The sequence below is a fragment of the Lycorma delicatula genome, chromosome 6 (assembly GCF_047948215.1).
Source record: "Lycorma delicatula isolate Av1 chromosome 6, ASM4794821v1, whole genome shotgun sequence".
In the NCBI taxonomy this organism is placed as follows: domain Eukaryota; kingdom Metazoa; phylum Arthropoda; class Insecta; order Hemiptera; family Fulgoridae; genus Lycorma; species Lycorma delicatula.
This window is the reverse complement of record NC_134460.1, coordinates 72,875,104-72,894,026: the sequence shown is the minus strand read 5'-3', so window position 1 is coordinate 72,894,026 and position 18,923 is coordinate 72,875,104. Positions and strand designations below refer to the sequence as shown.

Below are 18,923 nucleotides of genomic sequence, written 5' to 3'. Positions count from 1 at the left end.
GCTTTAATATGTCTCCTTATATTCTTGTTTTATGAACTAATATGACATTTTTTTACATGTTTCAGGATATTTAATCAATGATTGTTCAGTTATTGAAAACGATGGTCTCGTACTATTAATGAATGGAAAGAAAGTTATCGCTTGTACACAGTGTGGGAAAACATATAACAAAAAAAGTCATTTAAATCAGCATTTAAAATTTGAATGTTATAAAAAACCGATGTTTGAATGCCTTATTTGCCATAAAAAAACTGCTAGGAAAGAAAATCATAAACGCCATATGCTAATAAAGCATTCCAGTTTTCCTTATTAGACAGAGATCTTTCTAATACTGTATTGGATTAATAATTTTTTTTTTTTAACAAAAAAAAAATTTAGTATAATCCTTATGATATATTCAACTTATAAAAAATATGCTGTGAGAAAGTACTCAACAATAGAACAGTTGCCTAGAATTATCCAGCTTTATGGTGATATATTGTGTATAATTACTGCAAAAAATAATTTTTTATTGATGTATTAGCAAATTATATTTTTGCTGAGCTGAAAACATTTGATATTATTATCTCAAACAGTTTATAGGATCTTAGACTGATTAAAGTTTAACTGTTTAATTATTGCAGATCAGTTGTTTGTAGCACTTTATGAAAATAATTTTTTTTTTTAAATAGAGAAGATGAATGATTCGGGCGGGGATTTCAGTAAAATAAAAACATAGTAATTGTATTACCAAGAATAATTGGAGGTGGAAGAAGTTAGTGACAGAATTTTGTAAAAAGACTGATTGATATCCAGGTTTTTTAACCTGGTTTTAAAAGGAAATATAGCAAGTAAATAAAGAAATATAGCACCATGTAGGCTGGCCTCTGAGTGGTAGCATTTCAGCCTTTCATTTGGAGGTCCCAGGTTCAAATCCCAGTCAGGCATAGCATTTCTCATTCGCTACAAAATTCCATTTCCATATCTCACACACAAGCTTCAAGCCTATATGACGATATCATCAAGCAAAAAAAAAAATAATAATAATAAATGAAGACAAAGATTTTGAGCGTGTTAAATATATAATAGAGTATAGGACCTATATTGAAGTTGAGAAATTAGTATACAATAGAAAGGAGAGAATCATAACAGTGACGGGAGGAACCACTTATGTGGTTCCCTTCAAATGAAATTTGTCTGATGGTTTTAGACTTGTGTTGGATATTTACAAACACCATACTGTTCTGGAGATGGGAAAAGGTTTTCTTCTTGAAGAAACAACCTGTATCTACCCTTCTCTAATCTTGATTCCTTCTAAATGAGGTGCTCTGAACCTTTGAACCCCATTTTTTGAGGTCTATCCTAAGAATGTGAGAATTTGTAGATCTTTGGTATATTTTTTCATTTGATGAAGGAAGTTGTGCCTTTAAATACTATTTCGGTACTCATGTTTCCTATCCTGCAGCTGTACAGAAATCCCAACCTGGGATGGATCACGATACTTATAGGTAGTCAGAATTTCTAATTTTCTTAATAAAAACAAACTTACATAGTTTATGATTATATATCTTTTATTAAATATTTTATTTCTAATGGTTAGTGGGATTTTTAAATCTATTAGATTTTATTTTTTATTGTTAACCATTTATAAAGATAAGAAGCTATATCTAATTCAGTTGGTTTATAGGAGAAAAGTAAACTGCATGTACAAGGGTTCAGGTGGCAATTCACAAACTTCTATAAATCCTGATGCATACAAAAGAAACTACCACGCCACGTTAATATTCAGTAACCACATGTTATTACATTTTAGAAAAATTATACATAAATTTTTTATTTAAATAAATTAAGACATGTTAAATTATCAATAAGTATTTCTTGCCTTGCTCGGCACATCGGACAATGTGAGCCATGAATATTTTATTCATTAAAATTGTTTATTGTTACGTAGTTTCCTTGAGTTTTTTAAGAGTTATGAAATTGTCAATTGTCCACTAACAGTAAAAATTCACTAATGTATTAGAACTATGATAATAAACAAATAATAAATTCAATTTAGTTTTCACCATCTGATTGCGAGAAATCCATAATGTTGTCAGAATTAAGAGTTACAATGAGAGGCTCAATTTTGTTTTCTATTATATTATCCAATTCCCAATAATTTTCTTCAACACTATCCATTATATGTTTTATACAGTTTTTCTATTCCTACTGGCTCATTTTATCAATGGCTTTTAAGCATAAATTTTGAACATCAGATATTTTTTTATTTTTAGTATTTTTTGACACTATGTAACTTTTGATTTCCCCCAAATTATCTCAATTGGGTTGAGTTTACAATGATAGGGAGGTAATCAAAGCACAATTTTACCACTGGTTCTTGCTAACTCACCAGTTTTATACATATTAAAATTACTTTTAATATGCGAAACCCTTTTAAATAATTAACCGTAAGTTCATTCTCTTAAAAAATCACTCCTTTTGAGCTAAGCCACTTTTTTTATTATTCTTTTTCCAAAACATGGCTAAAATTTTTTCCTTTTTACATGAATGATAAAGGGCGCTGTCTAAGACAATAACTGAATTATCTTCCAGATGATGTATACATATAACTAAACCATTTCTCAAGTGTGCTGTTCATCTTGTTGTGATAGTAGCCTGTAGATTTAGATTAAAAAATCCAGAGATTACCATTGACAAACCTAATATCACTGCCGATATGCGTAATTATGAGACGCCTACCTTAACCCGATGGAGCCTTAGTACCGGTTGGTAAACCACTCAGAAAGGCTATTTTTATCAAATTCACTGCTTTATCTAAAAATTTTTTTATTCTCTGCTTTATCTCTTTTATAACATTTTTTATATGGCCTTCGTTAATCCAAGTTTCATCCATAAATATATGGCCTTCTTACCTCATTTTCTTTATTTCAGTGAGGTAATGTTTTTGCCGTATAATGATAGTACCCTGTTAAAGCACTTTCCTGGCCTCATCTTTTGTATTTAATATTCATACTTTTTAACAGTTTATAAAGTTGTTCCTCGGAAATTTGGTAAATTCTTATTGTCATTTACAACTTGTAACACTTGTTTATTGTAGGCAGTTAGTTTCAAAATTAAAATTTGTGTACTTTTTAGAATTGCATTTTTCAGAATCTTCAAATTTTTCTTCAATTGATCTGCGGAGTTTTGCTTTCTTAAGAGACTATAATTCATTAGGAGATTTATCCTTGCGAATCATATTGTAAACTGAAGCAGTACAATTCCACTTGTTAGCAGTTATATTAACAACATACAAAATCAACGCCGTTGGATTACTATGTAATTTGCTTTTGTAAGCATTTAAAATAACGTGTTTTTCTGCACAACTTAGGGGCTTTATCATGATCATTTTTCGAAGGGGAAGTCAATAATCGTGCACTATTATCAGCTGAATCGGTATCAGACATGACATTATATAAACGCTTGATTACATGACTACTACGAGGGTTATTTTTTTTCAAGGTCCGATCGGTCGCGAAATAAAAACCCGCGCAAAAATCGGATGACCTTTGCGCATATGTGTTGCGCAGCGTCTCTAGTATGGCCTTCAATCACGCCGCGTCACTTCGATTAGTTCTGAGCACGCAGCTAGCACGTAAACATGTCTACAACAATAGCATCTCGCGCCAAGTGTGAAGTGCGTGCGGTAATTCGATTTCTTCAGGCTAAGGGGTGTAATCCAGCTGAAATTCATCGACGAATAAGTAATGTGAACGGTGAAACTTCAATGAGTGACAGCAAAGTGCGACAATGGTGCAGGAACCTTAAAGCAGGACGTGCAGATGTTCATGATGCAGACGGTCAGGGAAGGAAACGGGTGTCAACCGATGATCTCGTTGAGCGAGTGGATGAGGCAATTCGAAAAAATCGTCGGTTCACAATTTGTGTATTGAGTGATTCGTTTCCTGAAATTTCAAGGTCAACTCTCTACATCATTGTGAGTGAGAGACTTCAGTACTGCAAACTGTGTGCAAGATGGGTTCCCAAGATGCTGTCCGACCTCACAAAACAATTAGAATGGACGTCTCCCTAACGTTTCTCCAGCGCTACCACAATAAAGGAGAAGATTTTTTGAACAAAATTGTCACAGGGGATGAGACATGGGTCCATATCGAAACTGAAGAAACAAAAGAACAATCCAAACAGTGGATGCATTCTCATTCTCCCAGTAAACCGAAGAAGTTCAAGCGAACCTTCTACAACAGAAAGTGTGTATAGCTACTGTGTTCTGGAACCGGAATGGAGTTCTCTTGGTGGAATTCATGGAACGTGGCATGACCATCACTGCAGCCTTATACTGCGTGACTCTTCAACGTCTACGATGGGCAATTCAGAATAAGCGGAGAGGAATGTTGTCATCAGGCATTGTCTTTCTCCATGACAATGATCAGCCACACACTGCAGCTGTAACAAAGAAGCTCCTGCAGCGTTTTCGTTGGGAAGTGTTTGATCACCCACCGTACAGCCCGGACTTGGCTACATCTGATTTTCACCTCTTTGCTCACATGAAACACTGGCTAGGAGGACAACATTTTGGCACAGACATCGAACTACAGACCAGCGTAGAATCACGACTGAAAACACAAGCTCTATGATGAGGGTATTTGAAAGTTGGTACCACGCTACAACAAATGTCTAAATCAGAGTGGCGACTATGTAGAGAAATAGCGTAACTATGTAAGTACTTGTTACAAATAAAAAATGTTTTATTTTCACTGTGGCTTTAATTTGATGACCAATCGGACCTTGAAAAAATAATAACCCTTGTATAATAATTATATGTTGACTAATATGTGAATAATGATGATAGTGCTGTATATATGAGTAGATATGACCATGTTGTGAATCGGCACTGCTACCCGGAGCATGACTCAGTAGAATCATGAGAAACTCACACAAACACAACATTTGTTTATTCTTCACCTTATAAGCTAACTGAATACAGTAAAGGTTCGTTGTAGTACAGTATTGTTGCTACTATGTATTATCATTGCTGAGTTTTTGTTAAATTGTAAAAGTGTTTTCTAATCTTTCAAAACTTATTGTCTGAAAATAATAAAATCTGCTTGTGTAAAGATTTTATGGGCTTCGTGAAACTAGGATCTTTTGTTCAATTCCTATCTTAGGTGTGCATTTTTCTAGGATTACTTTTTAATCACTCCTGGTAATTTAAAGTTATATGCTATTAAAAAACCATTTTCAAGAAAAAATAAATTGATTTGTATTGATTTTAGAACACTTAGCGAGTAAGAGAGATATCTTTAAGTAATCTTTTTTTTTAGATTAAGTGGAATGAAACAGTTAAATTAATGTGTTTTATTACTTTTGAGTTCTGTGTGGCTACAGTAATTAAGTATGGAGTGTTTCACTAGTGTAATATATGAAATTTCATTACATTTTTTAAGTTTATTTTACTAAAAAATAGTACAGATCATTTTACCTATAACAAGACTGTATTATAAAAATTATATTGGTTTTTGAGAGTGTCTAAATAAAATAACACCTGGATGAGAAAAAATAATATACTACCCTGAAACTTTTGGTTGAAGGTATAATGCTACCCAGGTTTTGTTTACAGCTCATAAATGGCTAGGTCAAATTATGCTTTGAGTTAATACTGTATGAGAGTGAACTTAATGCAATAATTATATTATAATTTAATGTAATAATTATATTACTTCATTTTAAATTATTTATCCATTTTATTTACATAAGATAACATTTCTTTAAAACGTTAATGCTTGTCGTACTTCTATGAACTTTTTTCTTAAATTGGGTGAAAATATTTATTGTTCTGATCAAAATGAGTGTTGTCCTATTTGATTTGTTGTCAGTTCGATAACAAAGTTAAGTTTCGAACTTAATTAAATTGGGCCCAGAGGTAAGCAGTGAAGCTATTTATGCATGCATCACGGCTCCACTACATAGAGCTACAGCTTTGAGTAAACTACCTAACCTGTTATCTCTGTAAAATAGAGACCTGTTAAATAAATTATTTCATTTGTATGATCTATCAGTTACAATAGCTGCAGATTTTTAATATTTTATACCCTTGATGCCAAGTTAAGACAAGTGTTTAAAATACATATTTATTTAATAATACAATGAGGTACATTATTTTATTGTACATCTGTCCCAGACTTTCATATGGAGGTGACTTCATATAAAACACATGAGGTATAAATGATATAATAAAAGCTTCTTTCTCTAAAAGTAACAACAGTCACTAGACAGCCAACTAATTAATTGGTATAGAACTATAGATAAGCATGCTGTTATACAGTATGTTCAGGTTAGTGAAGAAGGCAACAGAAAACCATTTTACTCCTTATTTTCCATAATAAGTTTGCACAGGATATTTGGTATTTCTAGGAAAAGCTGTGTTGATTTAGGAGGTGACATGATTCATGTCAGGTCCCTTACAATTCTCATTATGGCACTAACACCAATAACAAAAACTGTATATTAATGTTAAAAACCAGTAAATATGATCAGTGTTGTACTATGCACTACGCAGTTTTATGTTTTATAAATGTTCCAGTAATATAATAATAATCAAGAAGATTTTTTTAAGTTTAACAACAATTTTTATACCATTATTTAAATTGAAACTATATAATTTTTAAAATTATTTCATTAAACAATCAATTAATACAATTTGATTGTAAACCGTCTTTAAATTTCATTTCACAGTTGAAAGGATTGCTCGTATCAAGTCCTCTTCTCCATCTGCTGGTGATCACCACGAATGCCATCAGTGTGGACGTGTGTATATATGGCGTAATAATCTCAACAGACATTTGAGAATGGAGTGTGGCAAAACCCCCAGTTTTCAGTGCCCGTATTGTAACTATCAGGCTACACAAAAAAGTAACCTGTTTCGCCATATAAAAAATAGACATTGCGAGTTGTTACCGTTTAATGAAGATCCTGAAGTCACACTTATTAGTTTTCCAGTTTAACTTTTCTTTATTATTATTAATATTATTTTTTAAATAATTTGTTCTTTAGAGTACAAACTCTAGTTCTTACTTCACTAGTCAAATAAAGTTAGAGTTTTTTATATATTTTTTATACAATTTTGCTAAGAATACAATTACTGATGTTTGTTTATACAGAAGACTCTCAGTAATTCTATTTTTCTTCATTCTGTTATTCAAGGGATTAGAAGAAAAATGAAAATTACTTTCATTTTGAATGTACATACAGTTTTCCGATATTGACTATTCTTATATTGATTTTTTTCTTCATCCCGTAACATAAATAACCTTAAGTTATCCCAAATTTGTACTGCCCCCTACTGAATTTACAGAATTTTTCTTTTTTGATATAAAAGTAGTTAAAATCTATGTAATTCATAACACCGATGATAATAGTTCATATTTAATTTTGATATACCTTCTTTTGTGTATTCTGAATTCTTTTAGGTTTAGGTTTTCTTCTTTTTTAGTTGAAAATTTGTTAGTGTATGATTTTTAGTGGATGTGTACTTTTTTAAATTTAAAATCTATATAACATGTTTGTAATTAATTGTATGTACATTTTTTGTCATCTGGATTTTTCTATAATCTGAACTGTTCATTATTCAGTTAACATTACTGAGATTCTACTGTATTTATTCAAACTTGAGCTGGGTGAACTGTGTTAATTAATGAATTTGGAACTAAGCGATTAAATGTTGTAATTTTTTATGAAAAGATAATTCTGATGATAAATAGTTAAATTATTTCAACTACATCATAATTTTTAGTTTACTTTGTAATACAAAATTTGTAAAATGTGTTCTTAATAAAAAATAAATAAATAAAATAAAATAAAATTGATACTTAGTGATGTTAAACTGGTTAATTTACGTTATTCATTTTATATTTTTTCTCTATCAAATAATATTATTTTATGTTCTTGTTAAAATAACATGTGATTATATTGCCTAGTCATTAATATTAGAAATCTTAAGAAATTTATTTTCACTGTATTCTGAAACTACTTATTTACCTTTTGGACTTATATTAAAAAAAAAATAATCTAGGAATCAGAAATTAATTACACTTAAATATATCAATAAATACAATGAAGTGTCTATTATTTGTGGTTTTTTTGGTACCTATAAACAAATTTTGTAGTGGTTTTTTATTGCAGGTATTAAGTGAGTGGAAAAAATTAACAGCTTAATAATTTTGTATAACCAAATGAATGAATAATTTGTTTAAAAGTTTTTTTTTAATAGCTTTTAATTAACCATTTTGTATTTTTGTGTACCAAGAATTTACATAATTGAAGTATCATTATATATGTTACATTATACGTACATGCATACAATATTATATACTCTTCACTGCTGATCTTCCTTCATTTACCATCCTGTTCAACCTGAAAAACGTTTGTTATATCAGTTCTTGTTTATTTTTAATTAGGGTTTCTCATTATTTTGTTAGTTAAATTTATCCCCACACATATCCACTTATGATCATTTTTAATTTCAGAAATTCTTTAAGTTAGTTAACAACATAAAATGACTTACTTCATTATCATTTGTGTTTATCATCATGAAATAATCTAGAATGTTTAATAAAACCTTGCATAAACAGACCATAGATAATTGTTGCTTTATTGCATTTCTGTGTTTTCTTTAGAATTTAATCATAAAAATGAATTTTTTTTTAAATTTCCTTATAGATTGTTTTTTATATCTTATTTAATGGAAATTTTTATAGATTTTATAAATAATTTAAAAAAAAGAAAGTAAAATCGATTAGTGTATCATTAAATTGGTGTTACCAAACAGGTTTTTTTTTTTTAATGAAAGTTTTAAGGTGGAGTGAAAAAAATTTTTTTCTATATATAAATTACATTTTTTTATTTACATTTAGTACCTGTATGTTAGGAACTCATTAAATTATGTTTCTTTTTTTATGTATTCATGTTATTTATTTTTGCTATTAAATTAAGATAGACTTATCTGTATCTTACTGTAAAGTCATAGACTACATTCCCTGGTATTTAGGGGTACACATGAAGATTATGGACACTTACTACTTTCACTTTGTTTGTTAACTATTGTTAATTGAAAAATAACTTTCTGATTGTTAAAGATATTAGTTTAATAAATTGCAGTTCTTTAAATTTGTTGGTAATATTTACATGGTTCTTGTAAAAGGTATTTTTCTCAACAATAAAATTTTTTAATTGTTAACCGTGTTTTATTATTTTTTAAGCTGATAATAATTTTTCTCTCTGTATCATTTTTTTGTTATATTTATTTCAAAAGTTTAATTTTATACACAAATATGAGTATATAAAGAACAATGGATGTACTGCAATAGAATTTATTTTCAGATTTTTGATACTATGTATAATAATATAATATTATTGTGCTTAATATTTACAAATGTTCAGTATTTACATTTCTACCTTGATTAAGTTTTAAAATAAATAATAATAATAAACTCAGGAAAATAAAGTTAGAAAAAAGCTTATAAAGAGCTTAATATACAAGCTTATATATAAATATATATGAAAATGTTTGGTTAAGTGAAATCTTACATTCGTAATAGATATAAAATATTTATTGTCATGACATTACAATATGTAATTTTAATCCTTATGCTAATAATTGCATTCCTTATTAATATTTTTTTATTCTCACACAACCATCTCCCTCATCAGGAATGAAATGGCAGGGCTGGTGATGAAGAGATTATAACACAACTATTAATTTCTTAACATAATACCATGAAGTATATTTAAAAAAATTGAAATCATAAAAAAAAGAACCTAAGATTAGAAAAATAAAATCCATTCTACAACAAAATATTAAATATGATTTCCTTCATTTTACTAACAGACCTAATTAATATTCTAATTATTTATTCTTTAAAAGTGTGGTTTCATCGATAACAGTGACAATTCCCATTTTCAGCACATTATACAATATTCCTAATTTTCTGTTGCCAATATTAATTAAGTATAAGTAATTTCAAATATTTGTCTTAGATACACAAAAACAAATTTATTTTATTATTATGACCTCAGAAATTCTAAATATGAGGTATACGAATTAAAGGGTAAAAAAACCCCAGATCCCTCCTGGAAATCAAAACCTAATACCACATTCTTCTAGAATCCACCATATTAACTGCTCACCAGATATCTCAACAAGTTTTTATATTATATACTATACTGAACATTCTTTTTGCACCTTATTTAATTATCAAAGTGAATAAAAGTTTTTCTGAAAAAAGTTTTACCACTGAAGTGAACCCTGAGGCAGTAACATCACACAATATATTTTTATTCCTGTGAAGAAAACTTATATTCATGAGAAAATCATAACATGAGTCTTGCATAAATTCAGAGATTTCATTCTGCACTGCACAGTGGTAAACAAAATTAATGTTAAGTAAAATTAATGTTTGTTTGTCATTATAATCATCTCGGTGTCCAAGATGTTTTAAATTATTAGCATACAGTAGTTTTTATTATTTCAAATTACAGCCAGTCATTATTGACTAACGTAATAAATAATACTTGACCCTGATATGAATATTGCAGAACTGAAATGGGAGAGAAATTCTATTAGCTTATAATCTTCATGAAAAATTTCTTATCAAAAAATAAAACTTAAAAGTGTTTTTAATAATTAGCAAAGATCAAAACTTAACAGTTCTCTTAATAATATATGATATAGTATTTAGTTTAAATAGACATATTAAAATTTATCTATATTTGGAACAACCTAAAACAATATTGGAGTAAGAAAAAGGCTGAAAACCCTTAAAAACTTTCTAATATTAATAAATTGTTAAAATTACTTCAGAATGAAAAATGTAATTCCAATCAAATGCTTTCTTAACATCGAAAATTTAATGTTTTGTTAAATTATAATGTAAATTATATATATTATATAATCTAATATATATATATGCATATATCTTACTTTTAATTAAGATGGTATAGATTTTTGCTTGCTATTTTACTACTTGATTTATTATTTATGATTTAAGTCCAGTTTAATTAAAAAAATTACCCAGAAAACATAAATCATTTGCTTTTTATTTACATGAAAGATATTATAAATACTTAATATTAAATGAACATTATAATGTTTAAAAAATAAAAAGTTAAACTTACTAGAAACCTGAAAGATTAATTGCCACAATATCAATCTTAAATCAGATTAGAAAATTTTTTCAGAAAATGAATAATGTTATCAAGTATCAATTCAGATGTTAACATTTTTTTAAGTGAGTAGAGTGAAACATTTATGATGGTATTTTGATCTTTGGCAGCTTGCTGACTGAGAACGTTTTGTTTGCCTTTCTACAAATTTTGAGTAGCTTTTGGATCTCATTGAAATTCTACAAGATTGTTACTTTACCCTAAAAGTAAATAAATTCATTAGAGGAGCAAAATTTACAGTATATTAATGGATGGTGTGATTCATCCATTCAGTATGTTTATTTTTATTTTTTTAATATATTCTTTTCTATTCATTTCATAGTAAATATGTGAAAATAGTTGTATTTCCTTTAAAAAAATTAGTAATTTTGCCGTTGATTTTCACTGCTTTACACTATTTGTCACAGGGTTTTTTTAAGGCTGTGATACATGTAAACCACCCAATGTACAAGTAACAGTAATTGAAGTTGTTTTCTCTGAGAATAATGGTCTTTATACAACCTACATGTGTGATGAATTATGAGTGATGATGCGTCTTGTAAAGCTGAACATCTGCTGCATTTAGTCAGTGGACTTGGCATGTCAATGTGTGATATTGTTTACTGATAGATTAAAATAATTGATTTATTTTTTATGCAAATTCTGCTGGTCACAGAACCTTTCATTTATTTATGACAGCTTTTCCTTTTATTATTCTAAGTTACTAAAATATAAAATTTTGTTATTTTTTTAATCATTACCTCCAAAGCTTACGTAAACCCTTAAATCAACAGCTGATCTTAGCAGATTTATATTAATAATTCTATATCATTTCAGATGTATCAATAGAAGAGTTTGGTATGATAGAAGATATGCTACAAAATCAAGTAACTATGACTAGAAAACGTAAACATTATTGTAATAATTGTTATAAAAGCTACTTTCGTAGTTCACATTTACATCGTCATCTTCGTTATGAATGTGGTAAAGAACCACAATTTTCTTGCTCATTTTGCCCTCATAAATCTAAATTAAAAGAAAATCTTCAAAGACATATTGCTGCTAAACATGTTGTTATCGATGTATAATTTTTTGGTAAGTTATTTTTTCTAATTCAAGAAAGTAATGTTATTTATACTGTGTGCAGCAGCAAGTCAAATTTACCTACTTCTTTAATTAAAATTTTAAATTATTGCTGTTGATATAATCAGTTATAAGCATAATTTAATGAAATAGACTAAATATTTCAAAATAAATCAGTTTATTTACAAAGTATATAATTATATACATAAAAAAAGGTTGCTGCAGTCCCCTTTGTTTTCTTTATCAGGGACATTATTCTGTTTTCATCACTCTGGCAAGTTGCACATGCATATATGTTAGATAAAGAAATTAAACACAATTATTATAGTAACATATGATACCATAATATTAAAAACACAATGGTACTTTGCTTTAAAGAATTGTAATTAAAAATTGTGCTCCTTTTGTTTATTTGTTTTTAAGATGATGTATTTCACATACACCTTCATAGTAATGAAATACTTTTTTTTGATAGCAAAATATATTAATATTTATCGTGTAATACATCTGTATTAGAAAATAAACTTTTTTTTGTTTTTAATTTGTATTTATGTATTGTGTTTTTATCCTGATAGAGATATTTTCCCTATTTGATATTTAGGAAACCTTTCTCAAAGAATTGTAACGAGGATTTTTTTTTTTGTTATTCATTCGTTCTTTACAAGAATTTATATATGAATTTAAATAAAATTACATTGTAATATCATTTTTGAGTTCCTTTGTTGATTCATTTATTCTTTTTTGTTTGTGTTGGTATAATTAATTTTTTCTTTTACATTTTTATTGTAATCATATTTTTTTTTTTTTTATTTTAAGTTTTATTTTACAATCTTTATTGTAAGATAAAGATTGCTCAGATCAGTGATATATCAAAAATATGCAGTTACTCAAACTAAGTGATACAGTTAACAATAATATTCAGCATCAGTAATCTTATAAACTCTGGTTTATTTAACATTATTATTTTTGTTATATATTTTTATTTTCCATCTCTCAATGCTGCAGGATACTAATTACTAAAATTTTCCAGTTTTAATGGAATCATATAACAGTATGATACATTTTTTAAACATCCTTCTAAAGATAGTGCATTCTTCCTAAACATGCATGTTATATTGTATGTAGATTTCTGAAATGTATTTTCATACTGAACAAAAGTTCATTTAATGATCAACAGCTGATCTTAGCAGACCTTTATTAATAATTTTATCTCGTTTCAGATGTATCGATAGAAGAGTTTGGTATGATAGAAGATATTCTACAAAATCAAATAACTGCAACTAGAAAACGTAAACATTATTGTAATAATTGTTATAAAAGCTACTATCGTAGTTCACATTTATATCGTCATCTTCGTTATGAATGTGGTAAAGAACCACAATTTTCTTGCTCATTTTGCCCTCATAAATCTAAATTAAAAGAAAATCTTCAAAGACATATTGTTGCTAAACATGTTGTTATCGATGTATAATTTTTTTGTATGTTATTATTTCTAATTCAAAAAAGTAATGTTATTTATACTGTGTGTGCAGCAGCAAGTCAACTTTATGTACTTTTTTAATTAAAATTTTAATTTTATTGTATTCTCTGTTGATTGATGTAATCAGTTATAAATATAAATTTAATCAATATATAATATATAAAAAAGGTTGCACAGTATTCAGTTTATTTTAAAAAGAATTGTACAATATACAAAGTGTATAATTTTATATATATATATATATATATATATAAATAAAGTTTGCTGCATTTCCTTTTTTTTTCTTTGTCAGGGACATTATTCTATTTTCATCAATCTGGCAAGTTGTACATGCATATATGTTAGATAAAGAAATGAAAAATAATTTTTATAGTAACGGATGATACAATAAATATTAAAACATAATGGTACTTTGCTTTGCTCCTTCTGTTTATTTATTTTTAAGATGATGTATTTTACATACACCTTATTAGTAATGAAATACATTTTTTAGTAGCAAAATATAGTAAAATCTAATGTGTAATTCATTTATATCAGAAAATAAATTTTTTTTCAATATGTATTTATTTACTGTTTTTTTTTATCCTGATAGAGATATTTTTCCCCATTTGATAATTTGAAAACCTTTCTCAAAGAACTGTAACAAGGCTATTTTTTATTTTTACGAGCATATATAAAATTACATTGTAATATCATTTTTGAGTTCCTTTGTTGACTCATGTATTATTTTTTGTTAGTAATTGTATTATTAATTTTTTTCTGTTTACACTTTTATTGTAATCATATTCCTTTTTTTTATTTTATGTTTTATTTTACAACCTTTATTGTAAGATAAAGATTGCTTAGATCAGCGGAAAAAAGTATTCAGTTATTCAGACTAAGTGAGACACAATATTACTCAGCCCCAGTAATCTTATAAACTCAAATTTATTTAATATGACTATTATTTTTATCATATATTTTTATTTTCCATCCCTTAGTGCTGCAGGACTAATTACTAAAAATTTCCAATTGAAATTGAATCATCTTACAGTATGAACATTTTTTAAACATCCTTCCAAAAAAAAGTTCATTCTTCCAAAACATACCTGTTATGTTATAAGTAGATTTCTGAAATGTATTTTCATATTACACAAAAAATTTTTTAGTGTTGTTTTTTTGTTAATTGATTCATGATGATAAATTCGATAAGTTTTTACTTAGTTTTTATCAAAATTATAAGAACCAATTTATTTTTTATATTTTGTAAAGTGTGGTTGCAGCTTTTTCATTCAGCATAGACTGGTGTAATAAATAGAATGCTTAAGCATCCCCTTATAATTCTGCCAATCTTTTTAGTATTGATGGACATGTTGCATCAAAATCCTGTCTAAAAAATCACCTTTAATCCTTTTGATTGATTTTTTTATGAAAATTTATCGTACCTTACACTATTTAGTACCAAAAAAATAATATATAGAAATAATAAAGTTTTAATTGTGTGTATATATATATATATATATATATATATATATATATACACACACACAATTAAAACTATATATATATATATATATATATATATATATATATATATATATATACATATCAATAAAAAATTTATAGAAATCCCTTTAACATATAAATGTTTTGTTTTGAATTTATATTAATTAAATTTTTTGATTTCATCTAAAATGGAAAATCAGAATTATAAAGTATCTATCAATCCGTGTTAAAATTACTCACTCGGGAGTAATTTGTCTTTGCTTTAGAAAGAATTTTTTTATAGTATGATGACACTCTTTTAGTGTAATTAATAAATGCTCTTTTAATGTGAATAAATTGTTGTTTCAATTGTTGCAGCATCATCTGCGAAACCATTTTTGAATGAGCTGTGTAACAGCTTCATAAGCACATTTGCACATATTTACAAAGTTAGATGAAAAACGGTTTTCCTACTTTTTTACATGAATAGTTGTATCTTGTAGGCTATATCCAATTTCTAAGTTTTGTATTGTGGGTTTTTAATTTTTGTAAAATCTAATGGTAAGGGGTGTGTAAATATGTTTAAAAGAATACTATTTTTTTTTCATATCCTTTCCTTCCAAATTCTCCTTTAAAAAGATATTAGTTTATAAATAACTGTTTCTGTAAATGCTAAAAGAAGGTATTAAATTCTGTTTAAATGTAATTTTTATTTATATTGATACGTAATCATTTAACTATATTAGAGAATAATATTTTTAACAACTTAGCTTTAGTATTCTTTCTTTCATGTTTCAATCTTTTTACATTTAGTTAATCTATTTCCAGATTTTGATAAAATATTTTATGTTACAGATACATCAGGAAATAATTTTGCAGTTAATCAATTTCATAGTATTTGGTGCCCTGATGAAGTGGATGATCGGCGATATCAATGTCATCAATGTTATCGTCGTTACGCACGTAAAGCTCATTTAAAGAGACATGTTCAATTTGAATGCGGCAAAGAGCCGCAGTTTCCTTGCACTATTTGTGGTAGAAGGTTTACCAGAAAGGAAACAATGGTTTCCCATGTTCGGATAATTCATTATTTTAATGGAAAAATTAATCTAAATTTGTGATTGTTTCTTATTATATCTTTTATATTTTTGTTTCTGTATTCATTAAATTTTAGTTTTCTGACATCTGCTGAACCATGTAAGATGTTACTTAATTTTTTTAATATTACATGTAATTTTTCTGTTTGTCACTTTCCCAGTTTTTTTTTATTAATTTTAATCCTGTTATTAAATAATTATTTAGTGTAGTCTTTTTATTTGTTTATTTTTTAACAAAAGTAGATGATTGATTTTAAAAAAAATCATATTTCCTAATGTGTTCTTATTTGTAGTAGTTTAAGGAAGTATATATAAATTTCTGTGTGAAATAGTTTAGATTTAATTCTTCCAGTTATAAAACTTTATGTTTTATTCTTACAATCAAATGTTTCTCCAAATTGTTAAGTATGCCTTGACTTATCTTTTACAATTTTATCTGTAAAAATTTTGATGAATCAATAAATAATTTCATAAACTTGATTGAATTATATTTTTTAAGACCTCAGCTCTTGTAAAAACTCTGAAAATTAATTCTAAATGTATATCAATATATTTATTATTGTGTTTTCTTATACCTAAATATATTTTTTATACAATATTTCTTGTTGTGAGCTGAAACAATAGGTGTAAAATATTCTTTAATAACCGAAAGGGATGCAGTATATTTCTAGATGGGTGGGGTTATTAAAGTTGCTTTGTCTTAGAATAATTATATTCACTATGCAGTCATTCCCTGTGATCACTATAGTGAAAGTATTAGTTATAGAGTTGAATGGTTTTGGCATGCAATGTACAATAGATTATTTTTGTCAGTGAAAAAAATCAACAGAAAACAACTTTACTTCATTCTTCACTTTCCCTAGCAAGCCTGGCATGGGGTTTTGTTTTTGAGAATGACTGTGCTGTTTTTTACTGAGCTGAGTTACTGATGTTGTACAGCGGGTCATCTCTCTTGTCTACAAGTGATGGTACCTTATATATAATAATTATTAAAAGAAAAATTATGTTTATTACACTAAAATTCAGTTCATCCACCGATTTTTTTGTAACACAGTATATAAAAACATGTCTTCCACTGATTTCAGTATCATACTTTTCACAAAAATGTAAGGAAAAACATCATATAGTCATAATTTTGTAAAATATTTATAATACACTAACAGAACATTTATAGTTTTCTAATTATTTGTTTATAATTTAACATATTTAAAGTAGAAATATTTTTATAAAATTTGATACACATGTATAACCCAATATTCTTTATGAGTTAAGTTCATCTGTTCTCATTTATCAAAAATTTTAATCGGTGGGTATTTTAACTTAGATTATTTATTACTTTGAAAATTATCTGTTTAGAGAAGTATTATTGTCTTTTATTACTTGTACTCTCTTAAGTTAAGATAAAGAAAATAAAGTGATACGTATGTCTAAATACGATTTCAAATAACTATATATTGAAAAAAACTGTTAGAACAAATGTGTTCTGCTAAAAACTGTTAGAACAGTTTCTGACACTATAAAGTAGTTTATTAATCCAATTTCTTGGCCTCTGTACTCATATGTTTGTAAGTATTTTGGAAATCTGAAAGCATTTGGGGGCCTGATAAGCACTTTAGCCCAGGTTTGGTCTTTCTGTACATCCACAGAATAGTAAACAGAGTTAGAAACATCCATAAGTACAGCTTTTTCTAGCAAACTACACAGATATCAAGAACAATATAAAATTCTAAACATTTCACATCCTTGGTATAGATTTATGTGTTATTTGTCTGAAGCCTGGAGGAATACCACCAGGAAGAAGGAGAACTAAGATATTGGAAAATAATAGAAATAAACATTTATCAATGAGACACTTCTAAATGAGACCAACAATTGCACTTAAAAAAGTCCTTCAAGACTAACTCCAGACAACAGGCATCCTCCAGTCTACAATCTCTCAAAAGATTGAGTTATACCTTTCTAGAAAAGGAACGGCACATTAGTGATAAACAACTTTGTGTGATAGTTAAAATGTCATGTCAAATTGTTTTTCCTCTAAATACAAAAATCCAACATGAGAACAGGCCCCAGGCTTCCTTAAGGCATGTCCATCCCCAGAGTTGTTCAGCATGTGAAAATACTAATTTACTATCAGACTGATTTACTTGATAAAACTAATTCATAATTAATTTTGAATTGTATTCTCATCATTTCCATATTGTAGTAGTTAAAAGTTGTATTTGAAAACTAAAGACTAAAGAAAAAACATAAAACATTTTTAAGTTTTATTAGTATTTTCTGCCATATTAGATAATTGTGAGTTCCTATTCTTATAGGCTCTTTGGAGAAATGTTCTTTGAATAATCAATTCATTTTACTAATGTATTATTTTCTACACTCAAAATATACAATGTCATTCAGAGACTTATTCAATGCCACTAATTTTTGTTTTATTTTTTGATTAATTTATAGTACTTTCAATACTGAAGTTTTTATAAATTATTTGTTTAATTTAAGTTATAGTTATTAGGACTAAAAAATGTTGTCCCAGCATTTGCAGTTAAAGACCAAGTTCAAGTTAATTTTTTTTAGGATTTAGTTTTATTTTTATCCTTAAAAAATATTATTTGTATGATTTACCT

The 18,923-nt window shown here is 27.3% G+C and overlaps 2 protein-coding genes across 9 annotated transcripts in view; one reads left to right on the top strand and one right to left on the bottom strand.

Annotated features, from left to right (window-relative positions):
* LOC142327137 (uncharacterized) overlaps positions 1-18,923 on the bottom strand; it is a 599,916-nt gene that overhangs the window by 286,630 nt on the left and 294,363 nt on the right. The gene's annotated exons all lie outside the window — the stretch shown is intronic.
* LOC142326514 (zinc finger Y-chromosomal protein 2-like) lies at positions 1,290-16,757 on the top strand. The gene is made up of 5 exons (XM_075369091.1): positions 1,290-1,487; positions 6,715-6,981; positions 12,016-12,273; positions 13,482-13,550; positions 16,061-16,757. The coding sequence occupies exons 1-3, from the start codon at positions 1,388-1,390 to the stop codon at positions 12,264-12,266; spliced, it is 618 nt and encodes a 205-aa protein (XP_075225206.1). The 5' UTR covers positions 1,290-1,387; the 3' UTR covers positions 12,267-12,273; positions 13,482-13,550; positions 16,061-16,757.

Excerpts from the sequence above, each read along its gene's own strand:
- LOC142326514 (XM_075369091.1), top strand. The coding sequence starts at position 1,388 with ATGAAGGAAGTTGTGCCTTTAAATACTATTTCGGTACTCATGTTTCCT. Across the intron at positions 1,488-6,714 it reads ATGGATCACGATACTTATAG|TTGAAAGGATTGCTCGTATC; the intron begins GTAGTCAGAATT and ends TTCATTTCACAG. Across the intron at positions 6,982-12,015 it reads ACTTATTAGTTTTCCAGTTT|ATGTATCAATAGAAGAGTTT; the intron begins AACTTTTCTTTA and ends ATATCATTTCAG.